This window comes from Stylophora pistillata, chromosome 11, assembly GCF_964205215.1.
Source record: "Stylophora pistillata chromosome 11, jaStyPist1.2, whole genome shotgun sequence".
NCBI classification, from domain to species: Eukaryota; Metazoa; Cnidaria; class Anthozoa; order Scleractinia; family Pocilloporidae; genus Stylophora; species Stylophora pistillata.
Genome location: NC_142529.1, coordinates 10,406,316 through 10,432,838, shown reverse-complemented (window position 1 = coordinate 10,432,838; position 26,523 = coordinate 10,406,316). Strand labels below are relative to the sequence as shown.

The 26,523-nt window shown below is 38.3% G+C and overlaps 1 protein-coding gene across 1 annotated transcript; it reads right to left on the bottom strand.

The window, feature by feature from the left end:
- Positions 1-3,009: 3,009 nt before the first annotated feature.
- LOC111343616 (uncharacterized) lies at positions 3,010-4,705 on the bottom strand. The gene has a single exon (XM_088739247.1). The coding sequence runs from the start codon at positions 4,559-4,561 to the stop codon at positions 3,044-3,046; it is 1,518 nt and encodes a 505-aa protein (XP_088595373.1). The 5' UTR covers positions 4,562-4,705; the 3' UTR covers positions 3,010-3,043.
- Between the last annotated feature and the right edge of the window lie 21,818 nt (positions 4,706-26,523).

Here is a 26,523-nt window from a genome sequence, read left to right as displayed (position 1 = left end):
GAACTTGACAAGAAAATCGACGAAGGCCAGTTCAACGTTGATGGCCAATCCAGCCAAAACAAAGCGCCGTCAAAATCAGCAGAGTGTAAACCATCTGACCAAGAAATTGGCGATCTTTTCCGCAAGTTAAATGAATGTAAAAACAAGCCTGTTATTCTTAGTCTTATTTCACCTTATGCTGATAGCTTTATGTTGAAAAGCCGGCGGATTCCTACCCTCAGTGACCTGTTTGATCCTGAAAACTTAAAGTTGAACTATGTTGATTTGCTAACTAAATGCTCTGAAATTGACATATCTCTCTCGGAAGCAGAGATAGAAACTATTGAGGAGGACACCCGAGAACAGTCACGAACATCTGCATTTTTTATTCACCGAGCAGGTAGAATTGGAGCGTCCCAAAGTCATACCGTTTTCCATACAATTGCAGCACAACCATCGATATCATTGGTGAAAACCATTTGTTATCCTCAGCTATTTAAAGTGACAACTGAGGCAACTTTGTATGGGAACAAAAATGAAGCCAAGGCTATTGATGCCTACACAAAAGCAGTATCAGGGAAGCATAAAGATTTTAATGTGTCCAAGTGTGGAATGTTTATCGACAAAAGCAGACCATGGCTGCACGCAACTCCTGACTTTTTGGTTACTTGTTCTTGTTGCGGTGATGGGTGTGGAGAGGTCAAGTGCCCCTTTAGCCTGAAGAATGGTGACTTTGATAGTTACTTTCAAAAGAAATCATCTTGTCTTCAACTAGTTGATGGAGAGCTACAATTGAAGAGGGACCATCAATATTATTTCCAGGTACAACAACAACAACTGCTCATCACAGAATGCAAATATTGTGACTTTGTAGTTTGTTCTTTCTCAGAATCTGGTCCCATTATCTTTGTAGAGAGAATAATGCCAAATCCAGAGCATTGGGATGTTGTTGTTCCCAAGTTAACCCAGACTTGGAGAATATGTGTATTACCTGAGCTGACATCAAGATGGTACACCAGAAAACAACATTTACCTGGTATTGCCTGCACTATTGACCCAGATGGGATTTGCTACTGTCGAAAGAAATTGGATGAAAGAGTTCTTGAATGCAGCAATAAAGATTGCAATATCAAGAAATTTCATTATTCTTGTTTGCGTATTACTGAGGCAATTCCTAAAACATGGTATTGCCCAACTTGCTGTCTACTTCCTAAATTCCAAAAGCCAAAGAGGGGTAGCAAGGTGTGCAATAATAATTCTAACGATGAAAAAGCATTGAGTCGCACTAGTGTTTGCATCTGTGGCAAAAAGGCAACAAGGACTGACAGACTAATCAAGTGTCACAATAATGAATGTAAGAATGGACAATTTTTCCACCTTGATTGTTTGCATTACAAAAGAATGCCTAACAATTGGCAAACTAACTGGATGTGTAGCAGCTGCAAAGTTAATGGAAATTATCAGCCTGCAGTCTCAGGCACTAAAACAGATGTTTACAAGACACCCAATAACCAACCTACCACTTGTACTTCTCAGCAACTTCAGCCAGTTAATCATGCAGTTTCTCCAATAATTGATGATCGTCAAGATTCAAGTGATGATGAGCCTGAGATCATTAAAGAAACCAAAGAGAACATTGACAAATTGGCACCTCTCAGTGATTTTCAACCCTTAGTCACAGGTACCAAAACAGATGTTTACAAGGCATCTAATCACCAACCTACCACTTGTGCTCCAGGTACTTCACAGCAATCTGAGCCAGTTAATCATGTAGTTTCTCCAATAATTGATGATAGTCAAAATTCAAGTGATGATGAGGCTGAGATCATTAAAGAAACCAAAGGGAACACTGATAAATTGGCACCTCTTGGTGATTTAACTCAAGAACATTTTGAGATCATAATGTCCAGTAATGGCTATCTTGATTGTACAATCATCCAGCAAGCACAGATATGCCTTAAGAAAGTCAATCCTTTAATTGAAGGGTTCCAAAGAACAACATTGGGCCCATGTAGAAACTTCAGTATTATTACTAGTGAGTTTGTACAAATTCTGCACACGGGTAGTTTTCACTGGGTGTGCATTGGCTCAATTGGATGTCAGCCTGGAGAGGTTAGACTTTATGATAGCCTGTACCATGATATCATAGAAATGGAAGTCAGGGAGCAGGTTGAGAACATGATGGCAGACAGCTTTACAGGAATAACTAATGTTCCTGTACAACAGCAGCTTAATGGGAGTGACTGTGGCGTTTTTGCCATTGCATTTGCAGCCTGCTTAGTGCATGGTTACAAACCAGAAGACTTTACTTTTGACATAACAAGAATGCGGCCACACCTGCTTCAGTGTCTTAAAGATGGAGTTATTACAATGTTCCCTAGTTTTTGATTGCAATTAAATCATTAAAGCTTCAGATTTTCAGTTATTCTGAGACATAAGTAGCAAGACTTAAACAAATGCATCTGCTTTCAGAAATGTTGCCGTACTCAAAAATGGTGAAAAACCATCATTAATTGGAAAATAGTGAAATAGCAATTAATTGGATGAATCAATTAGTAATCTCATCATGTCTCACTATGTACTGTTTGCTTTTTACGATTTTCAAATAAGATGTTTCTGAAATCAGACTGATTTAAAATGTAAAATTCAATGTAACTATGGCACAGATTGGTCAGACAAATAGCATACCCAGAAGTTACTGTTTTTAGTAGTTGTGAATTCTTAGACCTAAGCAAGAGACTTGGAGAAAAGTATATAGTATAAATATTCTAAAATTGTTTAAATTTACTGTCAAGTTCAAGGGAAATATGGTATAGCTTGGGACAAATAACCACCCTAGATGAAAACTCACCACTTGTGAGATCTTTTATCCTGAGAAAATAAAATCTGTATCTCCAAGCAATCATAATAACATTATAAATATAACTGCCATTCTATTATATTCTACTTGACCTAAACGTTTCATGAATAGTTACATATATGATAAATATTTCTAGATAATATTGATATTGATCTGATTACATACCCACACAGGTAAACTAATTTCCTAAATGTTCATCGATGATCAGTCAAATGGTACAATTGGGGGACATAAGTTTGTAAGTGCAGCTGAAACCCTTAGAATCTGATCAATCAATGGAGATTGATCCTTAGAACTAGTGGATAAAAAGTCTGTTGGAAGAATTCCCTCCAAAATGGTATACTTTCTGCGTAGAAGCCCAATCACTCTCTCAACGTGAATTCTGACATGGGCAATTTCCCTTGTCTTTTCTACGTCGATAGGGTCTAGTTGTGTTTTTCCTTTAGTAAAAGCAGGTATCACCAGTTCAGCTCTTTTAAAAGCCACACTTTCTTCAACAGTAAATCCCCTATCTGCCATTACCATATCTCCAGGAAGAAGCTTATTCAGCAGACCACAATTTTCAGTTAAATATTTGTCAGAGGTTCTGCCTCCCCAAGCATTTGACAAGAATGAAATTGTCCCTTGGGGGGCGATACCAATGAGTACCTTGATGGTGTTGTGGTGCTTGTAGGATGAAAATGTCTGTGCCCTTGCAAGAAGATTCGTAGGGCGCTCAATGAAAATCTCAAAGCAGTCGATAATTACTGTGGTTCTATTTCCAAATGCAGATTGAAAACATTTGGGCATTGTGTGCCATAGTTCATGTCGCTCTGGCCAGTAAATCAATGGTGAGAGTCGAGCATCCATAACTTCCATCCAGGTAGTATAAATTCTGTAGACCGTTGACACTGATACTCCAAAACGGTATGAAAGATCTTGATATGGGACGTTAATTCGATTTTTCATCAGTGACATGACCATCTCTTGGAATTTAGAGAGAGATTTCGATTTACGCGTAACAAAGGGTGAGACATGCTCGAAAACAAGTTGGAGAGTTTTAGCTTCGGTAAGACCAGTGTAAAACCTTACTTTTTCGTCATCTGTCATATCATCAGCGTCAAAAGGTGCTTTGCAAGAGCATTTTGAGCTGAACAAATATTCAAACTCGTCTGTCTGAGTGCTTGATTCAGCTTGATCACATTTTACGGTTTCATTTTTATTGGCTTCTACGTCGGCCACACTCAACGTTTCAAAGTGGCTAGCAACATCCTCAACATTTTCGTTCAGAGAACTGTTCGCAAAAATGTCTTTTACTTGTTCACCTGGCTCATCTAACTTGAGTATTTTGGCAGCAGAGGCTTGAAGTGTTTCTTCGTGTTGTCGTTTACGTCGCAATTTCCCTCTTTCGGCTCTTTCAGTATCTCGAAGTTGTCGCTCGTCGTCTCGCTGTTTCTTTGAATGTCCAAGATTCAAAGTGGGCACCCAATCAACGTTGTATTTATCCCAACTTGCTGCAGGCTTTCCTGATACGAAGTGGCGACTACAGACGCGATCATGTCGCAAGACTGACTCGGAAAGTTTGTCACGGCTAATGGCGGAAAGCCATCTTGTTCGCCGTTCGATAGACAATTCTTCGGCCTTTTCGCCTTGATTTTTGATAATCGATGGCACAACATAGAACTTGATATCTTTATCTCGGCCAGTGCGATTATGGCAATTGATCATTAAGCAGAGAACCATCGCAAAAACAACTGAAAAGCTCTTTCCGAATTTGAGTTGCGTTTGAATAGTTGGTTGTTAGGCAAAGCTGTACTCAAAGATGGCGGACCGTAACCGTTGTCAAGGAGTTGGTCACGTGAGTGAAAAGCAAGATAGCTCCATGCATTTAAGCAGTACAAGTTTCATTCAATTTATCCTTTGAAGTTTTATCATTTTGTGTATCTTTGTGCAAATCTGTGGTAATTACAAAAAGGCCGCCATGTCTAGACTTAAATACGGCGCCCACAAAACACCGAAGAAAACATGCACGAAATATTATCTTCTTCACAGCGTTACCGTCCTTGTCGACTAAACAGGCAAAAGATATATTGCGAAAAAAAGTGAGCTTTTGAAAAAGACGGCAAAAGAAACCCCAGCGCCTTTCCCGTAAATCCGATCCTTAGCTATATTTTTAGCTCTTTCTCGATGACTTCATCGAGACTCTTCCGACTTTGTCCCTTATTAAATTGGCGATGCCGTGTGTTCAATGAGAAGTAATTCGTAAACAAGCAGTCAAACAACACTGCTTGTAAAGATTTACAAAAAGGAGCAGATACTGAAAATTTATTACATGGTTTATTACTGTTTTTTTCAGCGAAAACGGTACTGTAAGTGATGTTTCTTGCCGGACCCGAGAAATTCTCACGAATTGCGAATTTTAATTCTACAATTAAATTACTTTATTCACTTAAGGAAGCGATTCCTTACCTTGATCATCCTCGCTGTCTTCAGTGTTCTTCTTTTTTGATTTTACAGAACTCGAAAAAAAATCATGTAATGTATATGATCCTGACCGCTTTCGCGCGTCCATCTTTAACTCGCTTCTGTCACGCAATTTCCCGTAAAAGAAAACGTGACACCGCTGATGTATTTTTGTCTGCTAAACTTTAGAAATAATTAGTTGAGAATGCATGCGTTTATATTTAGTAACGTCAACCGATAAACAGGCTACACGTTAGGGATATCATTCATTTTGATTCAGAAAAGGAAAAAAAGATTTTCTACAAAATGTATTTCAAATTCTTTACAGCAAGAACGGGTCGAGTAGCCGGTGCAATATGGTCTGACAACCGGCGGATTTCTGCCGGCTACCGGCTTCTATTGACAACCCTGGCCTAGTCACATTCTTTCATAGTATCACTTATTTGACTGTTCATCCATGGAAGAGGTGTTACCTTGACACTCCTTCGTTTCACTAGTGCGTGTTGATCAGCAACCTCCGAAAACATTTTGTTCCACACAAACGAGGCATCATCGAGGTTGTCCTCATTTTCAACAATATGCTAGGGAATATCCCTAAGATCATCATTAAATAAAGTCGGATTGAAATTCTTACAGGAGCGATACTCGAGTATTCTTGGTTTAGCCTTTGCTGTAATACTAGCTTTAATTATGTAAAATACCAGAAAATGGTAGCTGAGTGGTACCAGAACAACACCAGATTTGACAATGCGGTGTTCATGATTAGTAAAGAGCAAGTCGATCATTGTCCGCGAGGTGTCAGATATGCGCGACTTTGTGGAATTTTCTGAGAATATAATTGTCTCTTCGGTATTAAATAATCTGACTTCTAAAATGTAAAATAGAAATACGACTGTCTCGCTGAGCCTCGCGAGGCAATATGAGAGGGAGAGATGAAATTTCTGATTTGACTGGATGAGGTTGAGTTGCATGCCGGCAATGGCCTGTTCATGCTTGATTAAAAGAGTTTCAATCCCCACTGTTGTAATAATTAGAACGTGAAACAAAAGTTTACAAGCATTTTTTTCGATTTATAAAAAACTACAAAGAATTCTTCAGAAATTTTAAAACTTCTAAATATTTAAATACACGTCTGATTTTCTGTTTCTTAAGTAACTGTCAATGGTCTTTCTGCAGTCCCATCGCAAAAGTTCTTGTTGTGAGACTGCAGTTGGATGATACTTCAACACAAGATCTCTTACTTCATTGATTTTGTGGGGATTTAGTGCAAGTTTCCTTGCGACTCCTCGGACATTCCTCCCGTGTAGCTCTGAAGGGTTGAAATATTTTTGGAGCAACTTGACAGCAAAGTTTCCTATCAAAGATGCCTTCGAGCTTAGCTGGAATATCACTGTATCATCTTCTGTGAAACTTGTTGCTTGCCCTGGGATGGCAGGTGGAGTGAACGGTTGAATTGCTGGTTGAATTGGTATCTCTGCAACAGCTGCAACTGTAGCGGTGGGGGTCGGAATGTTTTCCGTGGGGCCGCTGAGAACCGATATCAGAGTGTCAAGCCATTCTAATGTTAGTTGGTGGTATTCGATGCACTGTTTCTGCTGCTGGGAAGTCTTTTGTAAATCTCAAAACTTTTGGTTGGGTCTCCAACTGGCTGCCAGATGCATACAGGCTATAGGGCATAGTTCTTCTGATCGGTGACAGCACGGAAGCCAGCTGTGATATTCTCAGAGTACGTGGTTGTAGAATTGGAGTAGGTGGTCGTAGCTGTACTGGGGTTGGCAGTCGTGGGTGTACAAAGTGGGGTTGGCACTTGTTGCTGTTCTGGGGTTGGCAGTTGTTGCTCTGGTGGAGTAGGTGCCGGTGGATGGTAAAGTGAACAACTGTTGTCTAGAAGAAGAAAGAAATCATTGATGTGTAATGTTGACCCCTTTTTTAACGAAAATCCTGGTAAAAGGAACAATATTTTTAAACCTATGGCACCAATATAATGAATCCTCTTTTTGTGGATTGTGATACAACAACTGATCTTCTTGAACTTTTGAGAACAGAAGAAAACCCTATACAACTTGGAAATCCGCAAATCAAATATAAACATAGAAGGTGTACATACCAGCTCTGGCTCCTCCTTCTTTCGTTTGGACCGTGTCACTGCCTCGTTGAATTTTTTTGGCTGCTAGACGCAAATGCTTTTGTTTGCTACTGTTTGAATTTGACTATTATGCATTTATAATTAATATAGGTTTCAATGGCAACTACGATTTGCCTGAATCAAAACAATAGACTGATAGAGTTGTTTTCATATGACTGCGAAAGATTAGGCACACTAATAAGTAGTCAAAGACTCTAAGTCCATTAGTACTAAGTTATAAACAGCATTGGCCATTTTTTTTGTATCTACAAATCCAGTGATTATCTAACAAGGTATCTGTCTGATAGAAATACCATTTTGAGAGAGATGTGATTAATTTTACTGTAGCCATGGAAATGGGTGGATTTTATTCCATCTTTCCTTGTGACAATAAATTCTAGGATAAACAAGTTCTGGGAAAATGTGTTCAAAATAGAAATCTTTCGGCTTGGGTAACACTTGGTTCCAGAATGCAGAGTCAAAGCCAAAAGTGTCAGTGTGTTTCTGAGTTACTTGAAACAGTGAAGTAGCATGTATTACTTTGTGTACAAAACATCTTTTGCTGACTCTGAGGATAATAAACATGTCTCTTGTTGATCTGTAGTTCACTTCCATTCTGTTTATAAATACCGAGCCTACACATTACCAAGCCTACACATTACCTCACTGTCACTCTGAACATCCTTTAAACGAATTTTCTTAACTTCTACAATAGTTTCATTGTCTATAATACCATCAGGTGAAGCTCCCAAAAATGGGTGGCTTTCTGAGATAACCATAGTTTGTTCCTCAGACTCAATTCCATCTTTAAAAGCCTTTGTCTGCATGGTCCTGTTGTACTGAAGTACCTCACAAACAGCTTTAGTAGGGCTTGTTATTTGCTTGATGAGACATTGCTTTGGAGGCTGCAATTCTGGATCGACGAACATCAAACCATACTCTTGCCTTGTGTTGTTGCCTGGTTTCTTTCTCAATTTCTGTTTTCCTCTTTCCTGATTCATAAAGCCTTTTGAGAGTTCTTACTGCTTTTTCCTTGATTTCATTAATTGACGTTGGAGCATTCTTGACTTGTGATGTAATATCATAATTATTCTTCTTGCTACGTTCATTATCAATAGTGGCATCTTGGACTTAAATTGTTTTAGGGACTTTATGGGGAATAATATTACTTAGTCCAATTTTCTTTCCAGTCTTTAGTTCAACTTCTTACTTTCCTTAGTAGTTGCTCAGATTCATCTGTGGTTTGATTTTTCAGTCACATTAGTTGATGCTTTTCTTTCCCTTTTCAAGTTTTCTTTTCTTGGGAGCATTCAAGTACATGGCTTAGAGCTGCAAGGGAGATCATTGTTCTCTATTGAATTTCTGATTTTTATTGTACCAAATTTATTTCAGTAGCGCCCTGTTTGAATAATTTACAAGCGTTTGAAAATCTATGAAACCTGGGAGCAAGTGAAACTGGGATGAGTTCGTTGCGCGAACTATGGATTTAAAAGAGATGAAGGCACGCCATTTCCGCTAACTTTAAACGGTCGTTTCTCTTTCGTTAGAAGCGTAGAAATTTTTCTAGCGGTCTTAATAACACGTAAAATTTATCTAGTTTCTTGCGATATTAGTCTTATATTATAATTCACGAAGGCGAACGAGAATAAAACATTTATGCATTATCATATTTTAGGGTAACTTTTGTTACAGTACACAAACTCATGAAAAGACATACTCTTGATTAAGTCAAAAATTTAGAAAGCCAGTTCCAGCCGAAGACTCGATTGGGATATCATACGATAGAAAATATTCTAAAGAATCCATACATATCTAGTTTTAGACTTGTATCGCTCTTATTAAAGAAAAATTAATTTTCGTGTTCACGCGATTGAAATATTTTGGCGCCACAGTAACTTCCGCTATATTCGAAAAATGATACATGCTATTTTTACTATAAAATTTTCAGATTTCAACGTGGAAACAAGTTTTAACCCTGATTACAAAGATAAATGAATATACCTATGGTTCATATCAAATTTACGGCTTTCCATCGTTCTAGTTTCACGAGAGTAATCTTGTAACTAAGGAAAAATTTAAGTTAAACACTATTGCAGAGAGATAAATTTGGAAACGTTCCCTTTAAACATTGACTTTATTGTAAATATTAAGTCATTGGTTTCCCAGTCCCCCTGTTAAAATCGGTATTATCTACCACAACGAGATATGATGAACACTGTTTCATTTCATCATAAATCATTATGTTAGGGGTATCACCCGCTGACCAAACGAGCTCATTGTTGCTGGGATCTGAAAATTAAAACGCAACAGTTGGTCAATTGTATATAACTAATAAATGGAACAAGAAACGATGTTTATTAGAAACGACATTAAATATTTACATTAACAAATCGGAACTCTTGTAACGCAACTTTTTTATGTGAACATAGTTTTAACTATTTTACTTAATCCAAGTCTTTCTTGTGGATATGTACTTCCATTGAGCCACCATTCAAAACGAATGAGAATCCTTCTTTCTCCTCAAAGCGCTTTCGCTTGTTAAAGCAGTTTTTCTTAATGTGACCCACTTTCCCGCAATTATAACAGCGAACTGCAAAACGAAAATAGAACACAATAATACAATCTTCAAAGAAATAAAGCAAACTAGCTATCTTTCTCACCTTTTTTCTGCCTTTGTTCAGTTCTTTGATCTTGAGCTCTGATTCGCTCCTATGATTGAAGGGCTACTTATTTTGAAGATTAGGCCAGGGATCAACGATGTCAGATTTTATTTGTACAAATGTAAGATACGGTTCTTTACATCCTTGGTAATCGTAATCGTTACGTCGTAGTCAACTGAAATTAACACATTGACACTTACGTGTAACACGTGCCGACGAAAAGTCAAAATTTTGGAGAAACCAAGAAGGCAAACACAATGCGCAGTAAATTTTTAAAAATCAGCTTTTCCAAAAAACAAGCTCCAGTGAAAGGGGACTAATTAATGAACTTATTTCCGGCGAAAAAAGCGATAGGTGCATATTACGTTTTAACTCAAAAATCAAGATGAAAGATAAAAATCGCTAAATATTTTCGCATGTGTGAAAATAGGCATGTGGATCATATTTCAAAAGGGAATATGCAAATTTGTCCGTGAGTGAAGAGATCTCAAGTTTCATGGAATCTATCAATAGGAAGCAAGACTAAAATGGCCAAGAAATATTTCGGGACGTCAGATTTATTCAAAACAGTTTTTGATTTACTGTAATAAGCGAAAAACGTACGAATTTCTTACGTGTAAAAAGCCCACGCGGTAAATTTCATCATGCTTGGATCGTTGTTTACTTGCCTTCGTGGCCAGAAATTGCGCAGCGTTATGGTGAAAATTCTGAAAAAACTTCGATTTGAGGCAAAATCTTCTATTAAACTATACTTTTTGAACACATTGTTACTCAAACATAATATTTACCGGGCCATCAAATCGTCAAATTGTCGCCAGGCCCTGCTTGAAGTCCGAAAGTTCGGTTTTCACTTTACGTCCCTAATTCGCATCGCCTTAGAGAATCGTAATGTCGTTGACTTGAGAGCTTATTCTGTCACTTTTAAGACCTGGATATCCATTCTTTTCCAGGTAGAGTATTCTATAGCATTGTTACTTTACATTCTGAATTCCACAAGGTCTAACTCGATCGCAAATGAACGAAAAATGCGACCTGAAAATTTTGAGGGTCGGCCGCGTGGACGCCATATTTTCAAATTTGATCATTTAGTGAAGACACATAGAGTAATGCCCCTCTAGTACCCCCTAAAGTCGAAAAAATATCTGCGCAAACAACGGATTCTGATTGGCTTATTGATCTCCAAACTATAGAGGAAGTTTGGGGACAAAATTCCACTTAGTATGGGAGGTAGGGGGGAAAGCGTTCTCGCGCGAGGCGATCGCGAAGTTCGGGCGGTTACGGGCGGTTCAGGTGTCAATGGGTTAAATAATTTAGGGATACATTATTATCTACAAAATTCTTAATCGAAGTGATAAACGAAATGATAAACTTACAATTTGTGTCTCTCCGTAATCGGATCCCTTGATGTTTGCATTGACTGTTGATCACTCGCTTCAAATGAATCTTACAGCATAAATTGTTCCTTTAAACTACAAGTCACATGACCCGACTTTTCCCGCCGCGCGTAGTTGAGGTGATTTTGTAATTACGATAATTTATTCTATTTCTTTCTACGCGCTTCACTGAACATGCAAATCACTCCGCCCCAGTGCGGAAATTGGGTTTAATTAATTAGTTCAAATTGAGCAACGACTACGACATGATAGCGTTCAATAATGAACAGCATGAGAAAATAGCGTTAGTGTTCATTGGTTCTCTGACTAGGCTTCATTAAGTATTTAGTTCCTCCTTGGTTGCTATGAGACACAACTTGTGGATTGGTCTGTCATATTCACTACTCTGGGTCTTGATTCTCGCCTTTCTGACCAGACCATCGTTTCCCGGATACGTGGCGACGACACGGGCCAGCTTCCATCGTGATCTTTTCTGATTGGGGTCCAACTCCAAAACTAAATCATCGACTTCAACATTTTCTCTGGTACGAAACCACTTGTTTTGTGGTAACAGATTTGGTGCGAAGTACCTCATCCAGCATTTCCAGAATTCGTTCACCCGGTTTTGGGTACTTCTTAGAAGATGTCTGGGGTTGACCCTTTCTTCAAACTCTGGTTGAGGTGGTGGAAGATGATGACCTATGAGAATATCATTTGGTGTGATAGGTGGACCTTCCCAGATGTCGTTAGAGCTTGGATACAAAGGACGTCCATTGATGATGTAGGTTGTCTCTGACAGAAATGTTCTCCATTGCTCCTCGGTAAAAGATTGACTTTTTTCAGGTTTTTAGGGATCTCCCTGTTGTCAGGGCTCTTCGAGGAGCCCTGACCGCGTGGGGTTTGGGGCGAGGGGGCTGGAATGGTAAAAAGTATACGAAATGGGTCAAGCTAAAGTATAATATGCTCTGACATGAGCGTGTAAAAGTTTTTAAAGGGGCTCTCTCTTGGCAGAGAAGGTCTTTTTTGGGGCCTGGCCGCGTGGTATTGGATCTGAGTGAAATGAAATATACAAAATCAGGGTCACCTTGCCTTTCCTGTTCAGAAGAGACCTTTTTTGCTGGGGTTGAGGAAGAAAAGGGGTGCTTTCTCTGGGCAGGGAAGGTATTTTTTGGGGCCTGGCCGAGTGGGATTGGGTCTGAGTGAGATAAATTATACAAAATCAGCGTCGCCTTGCTTTGCCTGTTCAGATGATGTCTTTTTTTTGGGGTTGGGCAAGAAAAGGGGTGTCGATACAGTGTGGGTGCTAAGTATCCTGATGTTGTTAACCTAAAAGACGTTGAAAACACTATTTAGGGACAGGTGGACTCGTGAAAGCTCATGTGATAGTGAGTGAGGGAACTGGCGAGTCAGTATGCCCTGTTCGTCAGAAAATACGGTTCCCGCGGTATGAGCAAGCAGCCTGAGTGTTGTTAAGGCGATGATGAGGGGTTCGTCGCTATTGTACGAGCTGGGTTGAGGGCAAGAAAGAAAAAAGTCTCACTGAATTAGATGAGATAAACTGTGGCGATAGTTCGTTGTGCGAGATGGTCATTGACCAGAGATGCGAGAGGCATTTTCGGAAGGCAAGGGTTCCTTCGCTGTCGTGTTTTCGTTTATGCTACCTTCGGAGTCTAAGCAGGGTTCTGTTGGGGCAGCATGATAGGAAATGGCACAGGGTAGTAGTACACAGAAAAGACATGGCATACATAGAGTTTTGTCTGCGTTGGGCAAAAAGAGAGAGAAAGGCAGATGGCTGGGGCACCTTCTCATGGGGACGCCTTAACGGGGGAGCAACAAGTCAAGGGCCTAATCCTTTGCTGGCCTTTCGCTGGCTTAGCGTTGGAAAGAGTGTAGAGTGCCGCCGGCCTCGTCATATACATAGGGCGCTGTTGAAAGTGCTATTAAAGACAGTTTGACGTTTAAACATTTAATTGGGAGAACATAGCAGATGATAAGAAAATACTCTTCTGTAAAAGATGTTAAACTGTAACGTATTGATAATCTGAAGTTATACTAGATTGCTTCTTTCTGAGTTATCTGCTGAAAAGCTTTTTGAGGATTCTTATATCAATACAGCTTCTACTTGCTGTATATCTTTATGTTGGTTTTTTCAAGGTATTTATCATGAATACAGATAAGAGGTGTTCTTGTTAGTGAACTGGTTACTTTGAATTCGGATAACAGGGAATCTTTTTCTGAGTGGAATCAATATGTTCTTTAAGTTCAAGGTGGTTGAAGGAAGGTAGCTCATTCAGCAAGTTGATTATCTTGAATACGAATAACAGGTATTCTTGTCATTGCCCTTGCTTGCAATGTCGTTTTTAAACTCCTTTACTTGTTTATTTAATTGCTCGAGAGCTCTGCATATTTTCAGAGTTTTGTTGAGTGTAAGGTTGTCTTCTCTCAATAGAAGCTCTTGTAGTTTTCTAGTTACTGTGAAGATGATTTTGTCTCTCAGTATCCTATCCTTTTCAAGAAAGTTGCATGCAGTTTTTCTTGTCTGTAGCTCAGTGAAGAATTTGTCGAACGGCTCTTAATACTCTATGTTTCAGAAACAATGTTATTTCATCACCTCGTTGTCTTGTTGGTTGCAGTATTTTTCGAGTGCTTGGAAGATTTTTTCGGTGTCATCTTCGTCTCCTTCCTTCTTCCACCTGAAATGATCGTATACTTTGAGGACATCATTTGGAGCACAACTCAAGATGATTGCTGTTTGGATTTATTTTTCCTTCGCCGTTGCTCTAAAAGCGGCTAGATTGAGTTTTACAATACCCTAGCTGCCACCATGTTGATTTGTAGAGTTGATTAAAGACAAGAGTACTAAGCGGCAAGCAAAGAGCACTAGAATTCTAGAACACAACTGCCATGTTTATTTCACCTTGTCGTCTCTTGTTACATCAGATCATTTCTTCTGACAACCCGATGAGATAGCCAATCAACAGTACACTATATAGTTCTACTTAATTTGAAGACAGATATTGCGATTACTTTCTTTTGAGGAAGAAAAACACATTAATCTTAAAATGGATAAGGGTTTTAAATATATAAATAATTAACTATATTAATAGTGTTCTTCTTTAAATTCTTCCTCTTTATTTCTTTTCCTTTGCTACTGTTGTGGCTCTTTATTTTATTATAAAAAGTTATATGTTATAACCTTCTAACTCTTCGATTCCCTAAAAGTCCCTATCTTTTATTATCTATTCTTACTGTGAAACTGCTGGCACCAATTCACTTTTAGGATACTTTATCCACATTATACAACATGAATAAGATGGTATAACGACAAAAGACTTACAATAGTGCAAAGTTATATTTTGAGGTGATGTTTTCATTGATGTTGATCTTAAGGTCTCTAATTATTGTAGATGTAAAGCTGAACTCAGGTGACTGCCTCTCGGGCTATTGCTAAAATTCAGCCCTCGGGTCATTGTTAAAACAACCACTGCAGTGCATGACACCTACCAAGGATGCTGTAGGAGAGCTTCCAACTCCAGAGGCCTCACCAACGTCACTCACATCACTAGCACCTTGAATTTCGTTCTTGGGCTTAAAAAAAAATCAATAACAGAATTCTAGTTTGAATAATAATAATAATAATAATAATAATAATAATAATAATAATAATAATAATAATAATAATAATAATAATAAAAGATAAACAATAATAGTAACCAAAGCTAAATAACCCAAACAAGGAGAAACACACCAACCTTTTTTTCTATGCAAGGAAGAGTCCCTTTTGGCCCTTTGAAGGTGTTCATGGAGAGATGCCTCTCAATGGCATCTAGCCTGGAAAGAATGAGGTCAAGTTTGGCCTCAATATTTTCTGGCCTTTCCTGTAAAATGCGGGACAAAAAAAAAAATCAATATTTGTGTTCTCATATTTTTTTCTAATTGTACATTAATGAAATTTTATCTTTTATCTTGTATAATTATGTGAAGAAATTTTCGCTTGTTAAATCACTTTTACACAACTTTTGAGTCTAGCTTTCTTGCAGTTTCCCTAATTATTAGTGCTGTAATGTGTTAGAACTATTGACACATATACATATATAAAAAAAGACAAGTCAACTCTGCCCTTTTAATTTGGGTAACCAGTAATTTAAAGCAACTTGTAAATTTCTAAAAATGGAGCAATTTTCTTCAAATAAATACAAATGGAGTAGCATGTTACGAAAAAAGTTTATTTTCTGCTGATAAACAGACTTGCTTATTAGCTTTAGAACTACAGTCATGCTAATTCACTTCAGACCAGTGTCTTATTGGATTTGTAGTCATAAAAATACCAATGCATACACGACATTCCATTAGTGATAAATAACTTACTAAAGTAGCAGGTGTGGGTCTGGAACTTTTGAAAGGCACCTCCCCCTATCTCACTGTCTTCAATCAGCTACATACAAAGATGAGTTTTTAAAATATTGATGAGTAAATGCAGACTTCAAGGTATGATCTGTGATGATCTCTTAAAGACAGAAGGTTTAACTAAAACTAGCCAAACCAGCAGGAATCTTATTTACATCTAATTCTGATGGTCACGCAAGTTAAAAGAATCAAACGGTACACTACAACTAAACTGAATTAACTTCAATCATTTAAACCCATAAAATAAGAATCTAGTATTTCATATTTTATGGGTTTTAACCCTTTCACCACCTAGTATTTTAGACGGAAAGTACCCTGGACACTGGCACCTTTTGCAATTTTTCCTTGAAATGCACAACTTCGAAAAAAGTGTTTTTCACATTGAAGAATGCATTTTTGTATAAAGTACACCATATAACAATCTATTCATGAGAAATTTTTCTTTCATTTAAGTTAAGTTTGATGGTCTATACATACAAAACTGACTGAATTACCACATTCTTAATTTAGTCAATATGAAAAACCACAGGCTAATGGCATTGCTCTCCTAGGTTGGGGACAGAGAGGCACTTAACTGGCAGTATTTCTGCCTTTGAAGTGAGACAGAACATGTCTCTTTCAAACACAATTGTCCTTGCCAAAAACAATTTAAATAAAGTCACTAAAATTTGAACAGTTTTGAACAGGTAAATGTAACTGGGATGCATTATAGTCATGCCTTATCAGAAATATGATACGAAATGTCTTTTATAATCAATCCTTGCTCTATTTTATCCACAGCAAAAGAAATGTAATAAAATCTTTTTTTTGCAACAGCATTGTTCAGTTTTTGGCTATCTGTAGTATTTGTTCTTCAACTCTAAAGCCAGTATTGCAACCATGAATGATAATAAAAAAACGGTTAGAGCGCTCCTTCCCAATGCAAAGATAAACATTACACTTCATGCACTTGAAGGTGCTCTTCTTGTCTTTGTATGAACAGTCCTTCTCTCTAACTCCTTTGTTCAACCTCATAAATTCCTGCTGCTTTTTCAAGCAAACAGCACACTGGTGATCATTGCCATCACCACGACAAACAATATGCTCGCCTACATCATCCATTCTCTCTGGGTACTCAATTGAACTTCACCTCCTTTTGTGACTGTCCTCATGGATTGTGGGAATATCTCCAATGAACTGAATGCATAGTTCCTGTTTGAAGCTATGAAGATCTCTCTTTCTGTGGCCATGACCTTGATGTGCCTGTTAATAGGATTCAATGACAGGTGTTGAAGAAACTCATTTGAAGGAGCTTCACAAATATTCTCATGTACCATCTCATTTGCTTTTTAGACTTGTTCACAGATGTCATCCCAGAACCTCTGCAGGCTTCCATACAGGGTCTCATTTGTAATGTCCACAGGTTTTGTAGCTGTCTTCAGGACATGTGTTGTCTCAAAGTTGTTGTGCTATTGGTCATTTTGCATTGCTCCATTTTGTTGGTCCTGAGAGGACCCACCCAAGCCTTGTCTGAATTGCAGTGGAACGGTCCTCCCCCGTAGCACCTTCCCAGAGACTAATTGCCAATACTGGTCTGATCCAACTAACATGTCTACTATTATGTCATCTTTGCTTGTGGAGTAGTGAGCAGGTTTGAGTCCCCTAAGTGCGCATGAGTAACACTGGCATGTACAATGGATTGGCTCTATAGAGAATTGCAGATGAGTGGTACAAGAAATGCTGACAGTTGCATATCATCTCCACGCTTAGTACTGACATACAGGTGAACAACATCCAAACTTTGAATTTTCTCTTCAGTTGATCAAAATGTTTTCAAAGAAATAGTCTGCTTTCTCTCACTTGGTGCTTATTCCTCTTCTAACCTCGATACATTGCAAACATAATCATGACACGACGTCACGACATGTATAATGATATTAGCGTCAATTCCCTAAGAAAATGGCAGTCTTGACATCCAGCTCTCAAGTTCCCTTGGCTCAATTCCTCTGGTGAGGGCCTCTGCTGGATTACACTTAGATTTGATGTAGCAGAACCTCTCTGATTCCACTGTTTCCTAGATTTCTGCCACTCGAACTGAAACAAATGGTCTGAAATTGGTTTTATTCAATTTAATTTTAATGTATTAGATTCGCCAACAGGCAGGGACACTGCAACAGCTGGTGCCAATTACTGCGAGCCCAGTAAACCCACCCATCCCACCCCAGGGGAGGACATCCAGCACACAGTAATCTCGTGCTTGGGAAATTAACGTCTCCTACCCCTAACCCTGCAGGAGATGGGGCCTATCTGAGAAGACTCAAATATATATCCATTTCTTGATATTGTAGAAAGAGGGTCTTAAAACAACTGAGGAGAATTTGCTGGGGCTTAAACCCTCGACCTCCCACACAACACTCTGGCGTTCTACCAATTGAGCTAACCAGGAGGTGGTTTTCCCTAGGGTGGCCGCTTAATAAAGGTTGGACTGTATGTTACATAAGCTTGTTATTTCAGATGGCCAGTATTGTACAAGCCAATATGAAAAACAAATGGGTGCAAATAAATCGCAAATTGAACAAGAGATTATCAGATATTGTTAAAAACTAGATCATCGGATAATACAATTCAAGACTTTTCATTGGCTAAGCCATTATGCTTAATCAGCCAATATACCATAATCTACAAATATGGTAAGTGTACGGGGCAGCTTAAAATTAAAAGGGAGCTTAAAAATTTGAAGATTGTTCTAATATCTTGGGGCGTTTTTAATAAAAGAATCATTCCACTCACGCTTTTTGGATATGAGATCATTATAGCCAATTCAGCGCTGCGTGCCTCATTAGCTATCAGTCATCACATATCCAACGCATGCTCGTGGAATAATTGTTAATTATCCATGCAATAATAATTCAATCATGTATCTTTTGATAGGTAAAGCGTCAATTCATCACCAGTTGTTGCAACAAGAAAACACGATTGTGCATTGTTACATTTAATGTGTATTGCTATTAGCCAATCAGAATCAAGAACTTTTCATGAATGTAATAAATAATATTTATTACTACATTCTAATAGACAGCTATTTGCAAAAATTACGGCCACCAACCAGGCCACCAACATAGACAAATATATCATTATAGGACATCTGAAACTTTAAAATTAAGCACTGTTGTAGCTACTTTTTGGTGTGAAATAATAGTAAAGACCTAAATATGCAGATTTACTAAAAGATTGTTCTATTATGACTTGTATCTTGTGAAAGACAAAAATAGCTGGATAGTACCCATCATACAACTGATATATATTGATATGTATATGTTAGTGGCCATAATTCTTGCAAAAAAGCTGTATATTATTAGAACAATAAGTGATATTATTGTAGTGAACATACCTGGTACATGATGCAGACCCAGAATGATAAAAGCAATTCCTTGTGGTCTTATCAGATGTGGAGCATTGGAGAAAAAGTATATAAATCTATGAGGAGCATAGAAATTGATGGTATGATAGCATACGTCTTTCCCTGAATCTCCATCTAAGGCTTTGTGCATGTGGTAGAAGCTACGATTTGGGGATGCTCCATCTGAAGTAGCTTCCATGACCCACAGGTTACAGCTTGATTCAAGAATGCATACAGCTTCCCAAAAGATTGGCAACAATTGTTTGGATATAATTCCACTTGTTGCAAAATAGGCCAGGCTGAACTTGAGCTGAGTGCAGACTCCCTTGATTAAGAATACTAAGGCAGGAGTAGCAATCTCATCAGCTTTCTCAAGTGTGGAAAGTTAACATCAGGGTCACCTCAGTCAACAAAGCCTATCAGCTCACTAGTAACCTTGTCAAAAAACAAGATTTGACAAGATTTTCATTTCATCCAAAAGTAATTCCACATATCTTTGTACATCGAAGGATGTATTGGTAATACTTTTCAGTTCTTCGATTATAATAATAATAATAATAATAAAATCTTTATTACCGTGTCAATGTATTTAGCTCATAGAGCTAATTGGGGACACCTACTTACTAAATTAATAAAAAGAACTATGTACAGTATCATAATAAGTAACAATACAGCCGATAAACTATGCATTAAAATTTTAAAATATTTAGAAATATCAACAGTGTTCAGATAATATAAAAATACTTGTACCATGCAGATAATTAAAAAAAAAAAAAAAAAAAAAATCACGTGCTGCAAAGATTGCAGCAGTTGCCACTGTCTTCCACTAGGCTGACCAGGTCAACTCTACGGATTCTAGTTTTAAAGATACTAAGGCTTGGTAGTTCACGCATACCATTTTCTAATGTGGAAAGGACCAATATATTTGGAAGGACCAAATATATGGTCCTTGATACCTTAGTGTGTGTTTACCATAGCGTATAGTGTTAAATCGTGGTATTTCAAAGTCACTATTCCTAAGGTTATAACGAGTACCCTTTCGAGTAAATATCTCAGATATGTAGCTGGGTACTAGATCGTTCTTTACTTTATACATTAGTGTTGCTATGTCCTGTAAGCGTCTATTATGAAGCGTAGGTAACTTAGCACGCTTAAGAAGTTTCTCATATGTCTCTGTTGTTGTTTTGAAGACCGCACGCAGGGCTCGCTCTTGGATGCATTCGATTTTGCGCCCATCTGAAGATTTACAAAAGTTCCAGACTAAATGACAGTATGTTAAATGTGGCATTATAGCTGTTTTATACAGTATGAGCTTAGCTTGGCATGGTATTAGGTTACGCAAGCGCATGAGGACTCCTACTTTCTGGCTGGCTTTAGTGCATATTTCGCTAATGTGTTGTGTAAAGTTAAGGTTCTTGTCTATATTTACTCCTAATAGCTTGATTTCTTCAGTTTTCCTGATCACGTCATTGGCGATGGTGAGAATGCTGCCCTTCTTATCTGCATCTATGTTTCTTGGGTTAATCGTAAGAGACTGAAACTTATCTGGATTTGCCAAGAGGAAGTTGTCCCTATACCATAACAGTGCTTGTTGACCCTGAGTCACTAGAGTAGATTCGACTTCTTCATAGGTTTTTCCTGTCACATATAATTGGTGGTCATCAGCATAGAGCGTAAGGTTTGAGTCAGGGATATGAAATGCCATATCATTTTGGAACATGTTCCAGAGGAGAGGGCCAAATGACGATCCCTGAGGACAACCACGTTCCATAATTCTCCATTCACTCGTGTGGCCATTTATTTTTACTCTGTTTAGCCTGCTATCAAAAAATGATCTAATCAGTTCAAATGAACTGCTATTAAAACCGTAGGCATCCAGCTTTTTTAGAGTGAGTGGATGGCTTAACGAGTCAAATGCTTTACTCATGTCAGCAGATAATATTGTTACCAGCTCTTTTCTGTCCACTGCAGACCTCCAGTCTTCAATCAACATCAGCAGGGTTGTCTCACAGCTGTGTTGTTTTCTATAAGCTGTCATCCTGTGGTACAGAGCAGGGTCATAATGTCTGGTCACTTGTTTGCTTAGTAAATGTTCAAAAATCTTGTCCACACATATAAGTGAAGTGATTGGACGATAGTTCGATTTGTCTTGTCTGTCTCCCTTTTTAAATACAGGGGTCCATTCGCCTTTCTTCCATTCAGATGGCCACTCGCCTAAGTCAATGCAGTTATTGTAAAGTCTAGTCAGGGATGGTGCAATTCCTTCAGCCACTCCCTTAAAGAGTTTTGGTGGTGCTGTCACATCCCACCCATACGACTTTCTTACATTGAGATTTTTAAGAGCACACTGCACTTCCTCTTTGTTAAATTCTTTGAAATGAAATTTATTCCCCTTGTAACCGCTTTCAATAGCCTTGACACTACTGTGGTTCCTATGATCATTCTCGGTTAGGCTGGTGATATGATTGCCTCCTATATTCGCTGCCACCGTATTAAAATGGCCTGTTAGGAGTTCAGCCACCACAGTTTGGTCTTTCTCGACCTCGCCATCTTCAGTTTTCAAACATATAGCATTGGTGTCTTTTGTCTTTGTACTGATGAATGGCCTGAATGTGTTAAAAAACTCGCTGGGCTTAGATTTCAGCTCTTCCGATTTTCTATACCAGTAGGCCTTTATTGCCTTTCTACGTTCCCGTGTTGCAATGTTCCTGTATTTTCGTTTAAGCTCAAAGTTTTCAAGAGAGCGATCCTTTGCAAATTGAACTGCAAATTTTCTCTTATCTCTGATGGCTTGCTTCCATTCTGGAGTCATATAGGGTATATCGTTCTCCCTGACTCGTTTCTTTTTTTTGGAATTCTTTCCTGGAATCCTTTTTTTGGATTCTTTCCTGGAATCCTCTCTGGGGTCTGATGTAGTTCCTGTAGTCTCGTAGCGTTCTTTGGCTTGGGAGGACAAGGTTACCACTACTGCGTAGCTCTTCACACAGTAATGGTGACTTTGCTACAAGCCAGAGGCAAAAACAGATAAGCATGGGGTGGTACCGCATCCCAGTAGAATTACTTGCAAACAAGTTTTGCTGTTGCTGCCACAACGAGTTCATGATTGGTGTAATGTTATGCTTGGTCTTGCCAATAATACTGATGAAGTCTTTGCTAAGTTCCTGATTGATTTGCACACTGGACTTGATTAGTTCCTCTTATTAATTTAAGCTGGTTTTCAAACTGATTGCACCTTCGTTGCATCAGAAGTGTCAATTTTAATCTTTCTGGTGGTGTTTGTGACACTGGAGAGTTAATATGAGCAGGTTCTGTCAGCTTGTTCTGCTTTGCCATTTTGGATTTTGCCTCTGCTTGTATAAAATTTACTGCAGCATGCACACCGATCAAGTCCACTATGGCACTTTATTAGGGTCAAAGAACGTACCAGCAGTATCATGGAAAAGGTACTGTTCAATTCCCTGATCTCTACAAAAAATAGTTTTTCATAATAATAACCGTAAGGAAAAACATTGTACATATTATAGCAATATACGTGTCATTGAACATAATGATCATGTGTACCATGAGCAGTACTGTAAAAGTCTGTGTACAGAGCTGCAATAGCAAATTTGGAAGGTGAGACTTTAAAAAGTAAATAATTGGCTTAACAAAGAGAAAACATGGTAAACACTGACAGAGCAGTTAATGTCGTGATCTTTAATATTCAAGAGTCTTAAGATAGCAAACTTTCATTTGACATAACTTCTTTTTTTATTTGAACTCACTGCACTTTTAACTTAAAATTTTCCTTTTATTCGATTCTCTTCCCAATATATCACTTCCAAACAAGCTGAGAATGAACAAAGGAATAAATGGGTGCTTAGTAGCCAAAGTGAAATTGTGAGGAGGAGCCTGAAAGTAACCTGGTATGTTATTAGCAAGGTTGGAGATTTTCAAGTCTAAATTACATGGTGTTTTTGGCTGTTTTTCCAATGTCCTAATGACTCAATTGTGCTCATTCTGGTGTGTTTTAAAGATATCTTCACTCTGCACAAGTTAGTGGACAAAGTTGTCCTTGACCATTGAAATTGATGACACTGCAAGCAATAGAGAAGATGTGGATCCTCACAGGTGGTTATGGGTGACTCGGGGGTGAATGGGTTAACAAAATCGAGAAAATTATTAAAAAACCTTCCCCTTCAGAGCTACATGATATAATGTATGTGAAAACTAAGCAGAACAACAAAATTATTCTCTTCTGACTAATTTCCTGTTATTGTATGTAGATCATATACTGTACATGTTAACCGAAACAAAACTCCCAAACTAGGTAATTAATTAAGCAATGTAGTTAAGCAATATGGTTATTGTAACATGGAATTTTTTCTGTGTTTGTTGCATCCAACCTAATCTCTTGTGATCAAATTCTAAAGTTATAATATTTAACAAAAAGCCACAAAGCCATATACTCTTCAAATGAATAGTTAATGCTGTTGAAACATATATAGTAGATGCAGATACTTAATAGGGAGCAGGCCTCAGACATATACACCTGATACTTGACTAGCACAAGTATCAGGCATTTCTGGCTTCCCTATCCCGTTAGGAAGGGCTGATACTCAGGCTATAAACAGTTTTTCTAGTATAACTAGTAAAATAATTTGCTAATGATTCTGCTGAACAAACCCTGACACTTAACAAATTAACATGCAATTGTATTAGAATTGGTTAAGATTTTTTGGCGGTTGCTTCATTCAATTTTTACAGCGTATAGACAGTGTTGGCATACTAATAATATAATTTTGCCACAGTATAAAGTATTCTAATCAGTAATGACTTAAAAATGCATAAACTGGTAAATAAAAGTGCTAAAAAGTATTGCAATCATATCGTTAGCTCCACTCTAACCTTGACAATGGCGTCTGACAGAACGCTGAAACGTCAGACTTTTTTAGCGCTTTTATTTACCAGTGTGTAAAGTACTCAAAAAATGTGATGCTTGCAGTATAATATTTACTGGACAGTGAACCTAGAATGCTGAGTTGGAATCTTGCTTGTTACAGTTTGACAACCCTTTTATGAAACTTACAGAACAAAAATCTTGGAAATGTCATGTAGGCATAAGTGACAGGAAGGGGTCGTTCGAGATATTATCAAAGGCTTATATTACATGGGACACGTGAAAACGAGGAGATGGCAAAAATTTTGTAATTTTATGATGTTTGGATGTTAAAAATTACTTAATTACCTTTTCATTGTCCTACATAGGGACGCTGCCTTGCAAAGGCCTAAGGGTAGGCCTTTGCCTGACCAAGTACGCTTTTCAAGTAATCCACAGAAAAACCAGCTGACGGCATTGGTATTTGCATCAGGTCTCTGGATCTCCCACTCTCACTTGTCGTTCGGAGTATGGAATAACCACGGTGGTCTAGCTGAGGAAACTGTTCAACAATGCACTGATGCACTTGCGTACCATTTCCATTTCTTGGAAATTCAACCTTTTTTCCCCCAAAGTTATTTAGTGCCAGGGTCACTCTCTCGGCTGGGGTTGGCAATTGGTTTGAAGTAGAGGACGCAAGGCAAACAAAGGTTCTTGTCAACGTCTGCCCTCTGCTGTACGGCAGGTTGACACAATTGGTTCGCAAAGGCCTTCTTTCATTATTAGGTTGACTGCGCGGGTTTCCTGATGGCGGCTGGTACCCGAACAAACGGGCATGTTCTGCCCTGGCTGTTGATACAGGAACCAAGTTTGGTTGAAAAGGGGATGCTGGTGTGGAGCTGGTAGCAGAGATTGCAGGAGAAGCTATGGTAGTAGACGCCATTGGGGATAAACAGGCGATTACATCGGCTGTGTGACTTAGGCGATCAGCACACTCGTGAGGAATTTTCTGGGTAGTCGGATCCATTACTAGCAAGAACGCATGGCGGGAAGGTCCAAGTATCAGGCAGACGTCATACCAGCTTAGTTACCAAGCCGTCTCTATCAGATACATCATTTACGCCTGGTCGAAAGAATTCAATTCAAGATCCGTGTATTCAATTCAAAATACCTTGTTCATCGCAAATTGCACGTCCCCGGCAGAAGGAAGTTTCCAATTCAGCAGTCACAGGGAATGTCTTATTTCAGGAATTTGACATTTTGCAAATTTTTTTTTGTGATGCGATAATGTTCAAATGTAACTTTTATTCACAATGGAAATTGAGAAAATTAGATGACAAAGAACATATGATTTTCAATTCTTATTAAAGGTGCCGAATTTTTTATGATGGAATGATGTTCAAATGTAACTTTCATTCACAATTCAAACTGGAAAAGAAGGTAAGTTTGCAGAAGTAGATGACAAAGAACATATCATTTTCAATTCATAATGAGGGATGTATCTTTTTTATTTTGACCCTAATAACACGCCATAGTCCACTAAATAGAACTTCACAGTCTTTGACACACCAGTATTCTTCATGTGGGAAGGAATTTACCGTATCTTCATGAGTCAAATGATCTACTGACTTGGGTATGACATGGTGTACCCACATTTGCTGAGATTGTAGCATGTACCCCAGGACAAACTACATGCGATTCAATGTCCTTCATCAGATTTGCCACTGAAGTATTGGTGTCAGACCTCAAGTGTTCCGTATAAAGTTCATGGTCATCTGGGAGATAAAATCCATATACGTTAATAGTAAAACCTGTTGTCGATGACAACTTTGGGTTCTGGCAGCAACAGCAACCGCTTGAACTTTTTTATTTTTACCCTGTACTCCAGAACATTGATATTGTATCTGCTGAGAGTTTTTAGAGATTGCACTCTTTTACAAAGTTCGTCAAAGTCCTTATACATGGTGTGCCTTTTCTTTGGCTTTTCGTTGTAGTCCTTTACAATAGACCTGGGTTTCCTCGGTATTTCTGGCTTTGTTGGGATTATGTGCTTCTGTGGGATATTAATGCTTGGGAGAGCCCCAAATATCGGGTTTTTTAAAGTCATCTTTTGATTTTGAACTGCCAAAGATAAAAAAGAAAGAATAACTAATGAAAGCAATCGTTATGGAGCAAAAAGGCAGCTTTGTTGTTGTCGGACACGCACACACACACAAATATCACTCAAAATAAGAATTTTTAGTTACAAATCTCGATATCTTCTGGTTTGAAACATTTCTTGCATGTATACACTCGATCGTTGTCAATCAATCTCTGGAAATTTTGTCGACTTCTCGGGATTTTGTGAGCTCATTCAGCCAGTCAAGTCTCCACTTGTTGTAAGCTTCTTTTCATGGAGCTGGAAGCTTCAAGATTCCAGTTCCTTTTGTTTTTCTACATG

Excerpts from the sequence above, each read along its gene's own strand:
- LOC111343616 (XM_088739247.1), bottom strand. The coding sequence starts at position 4,561 with ATGGTTCTCTGCTTAATGATCAATTGCCATAATCGCACTGGCCGAGAT.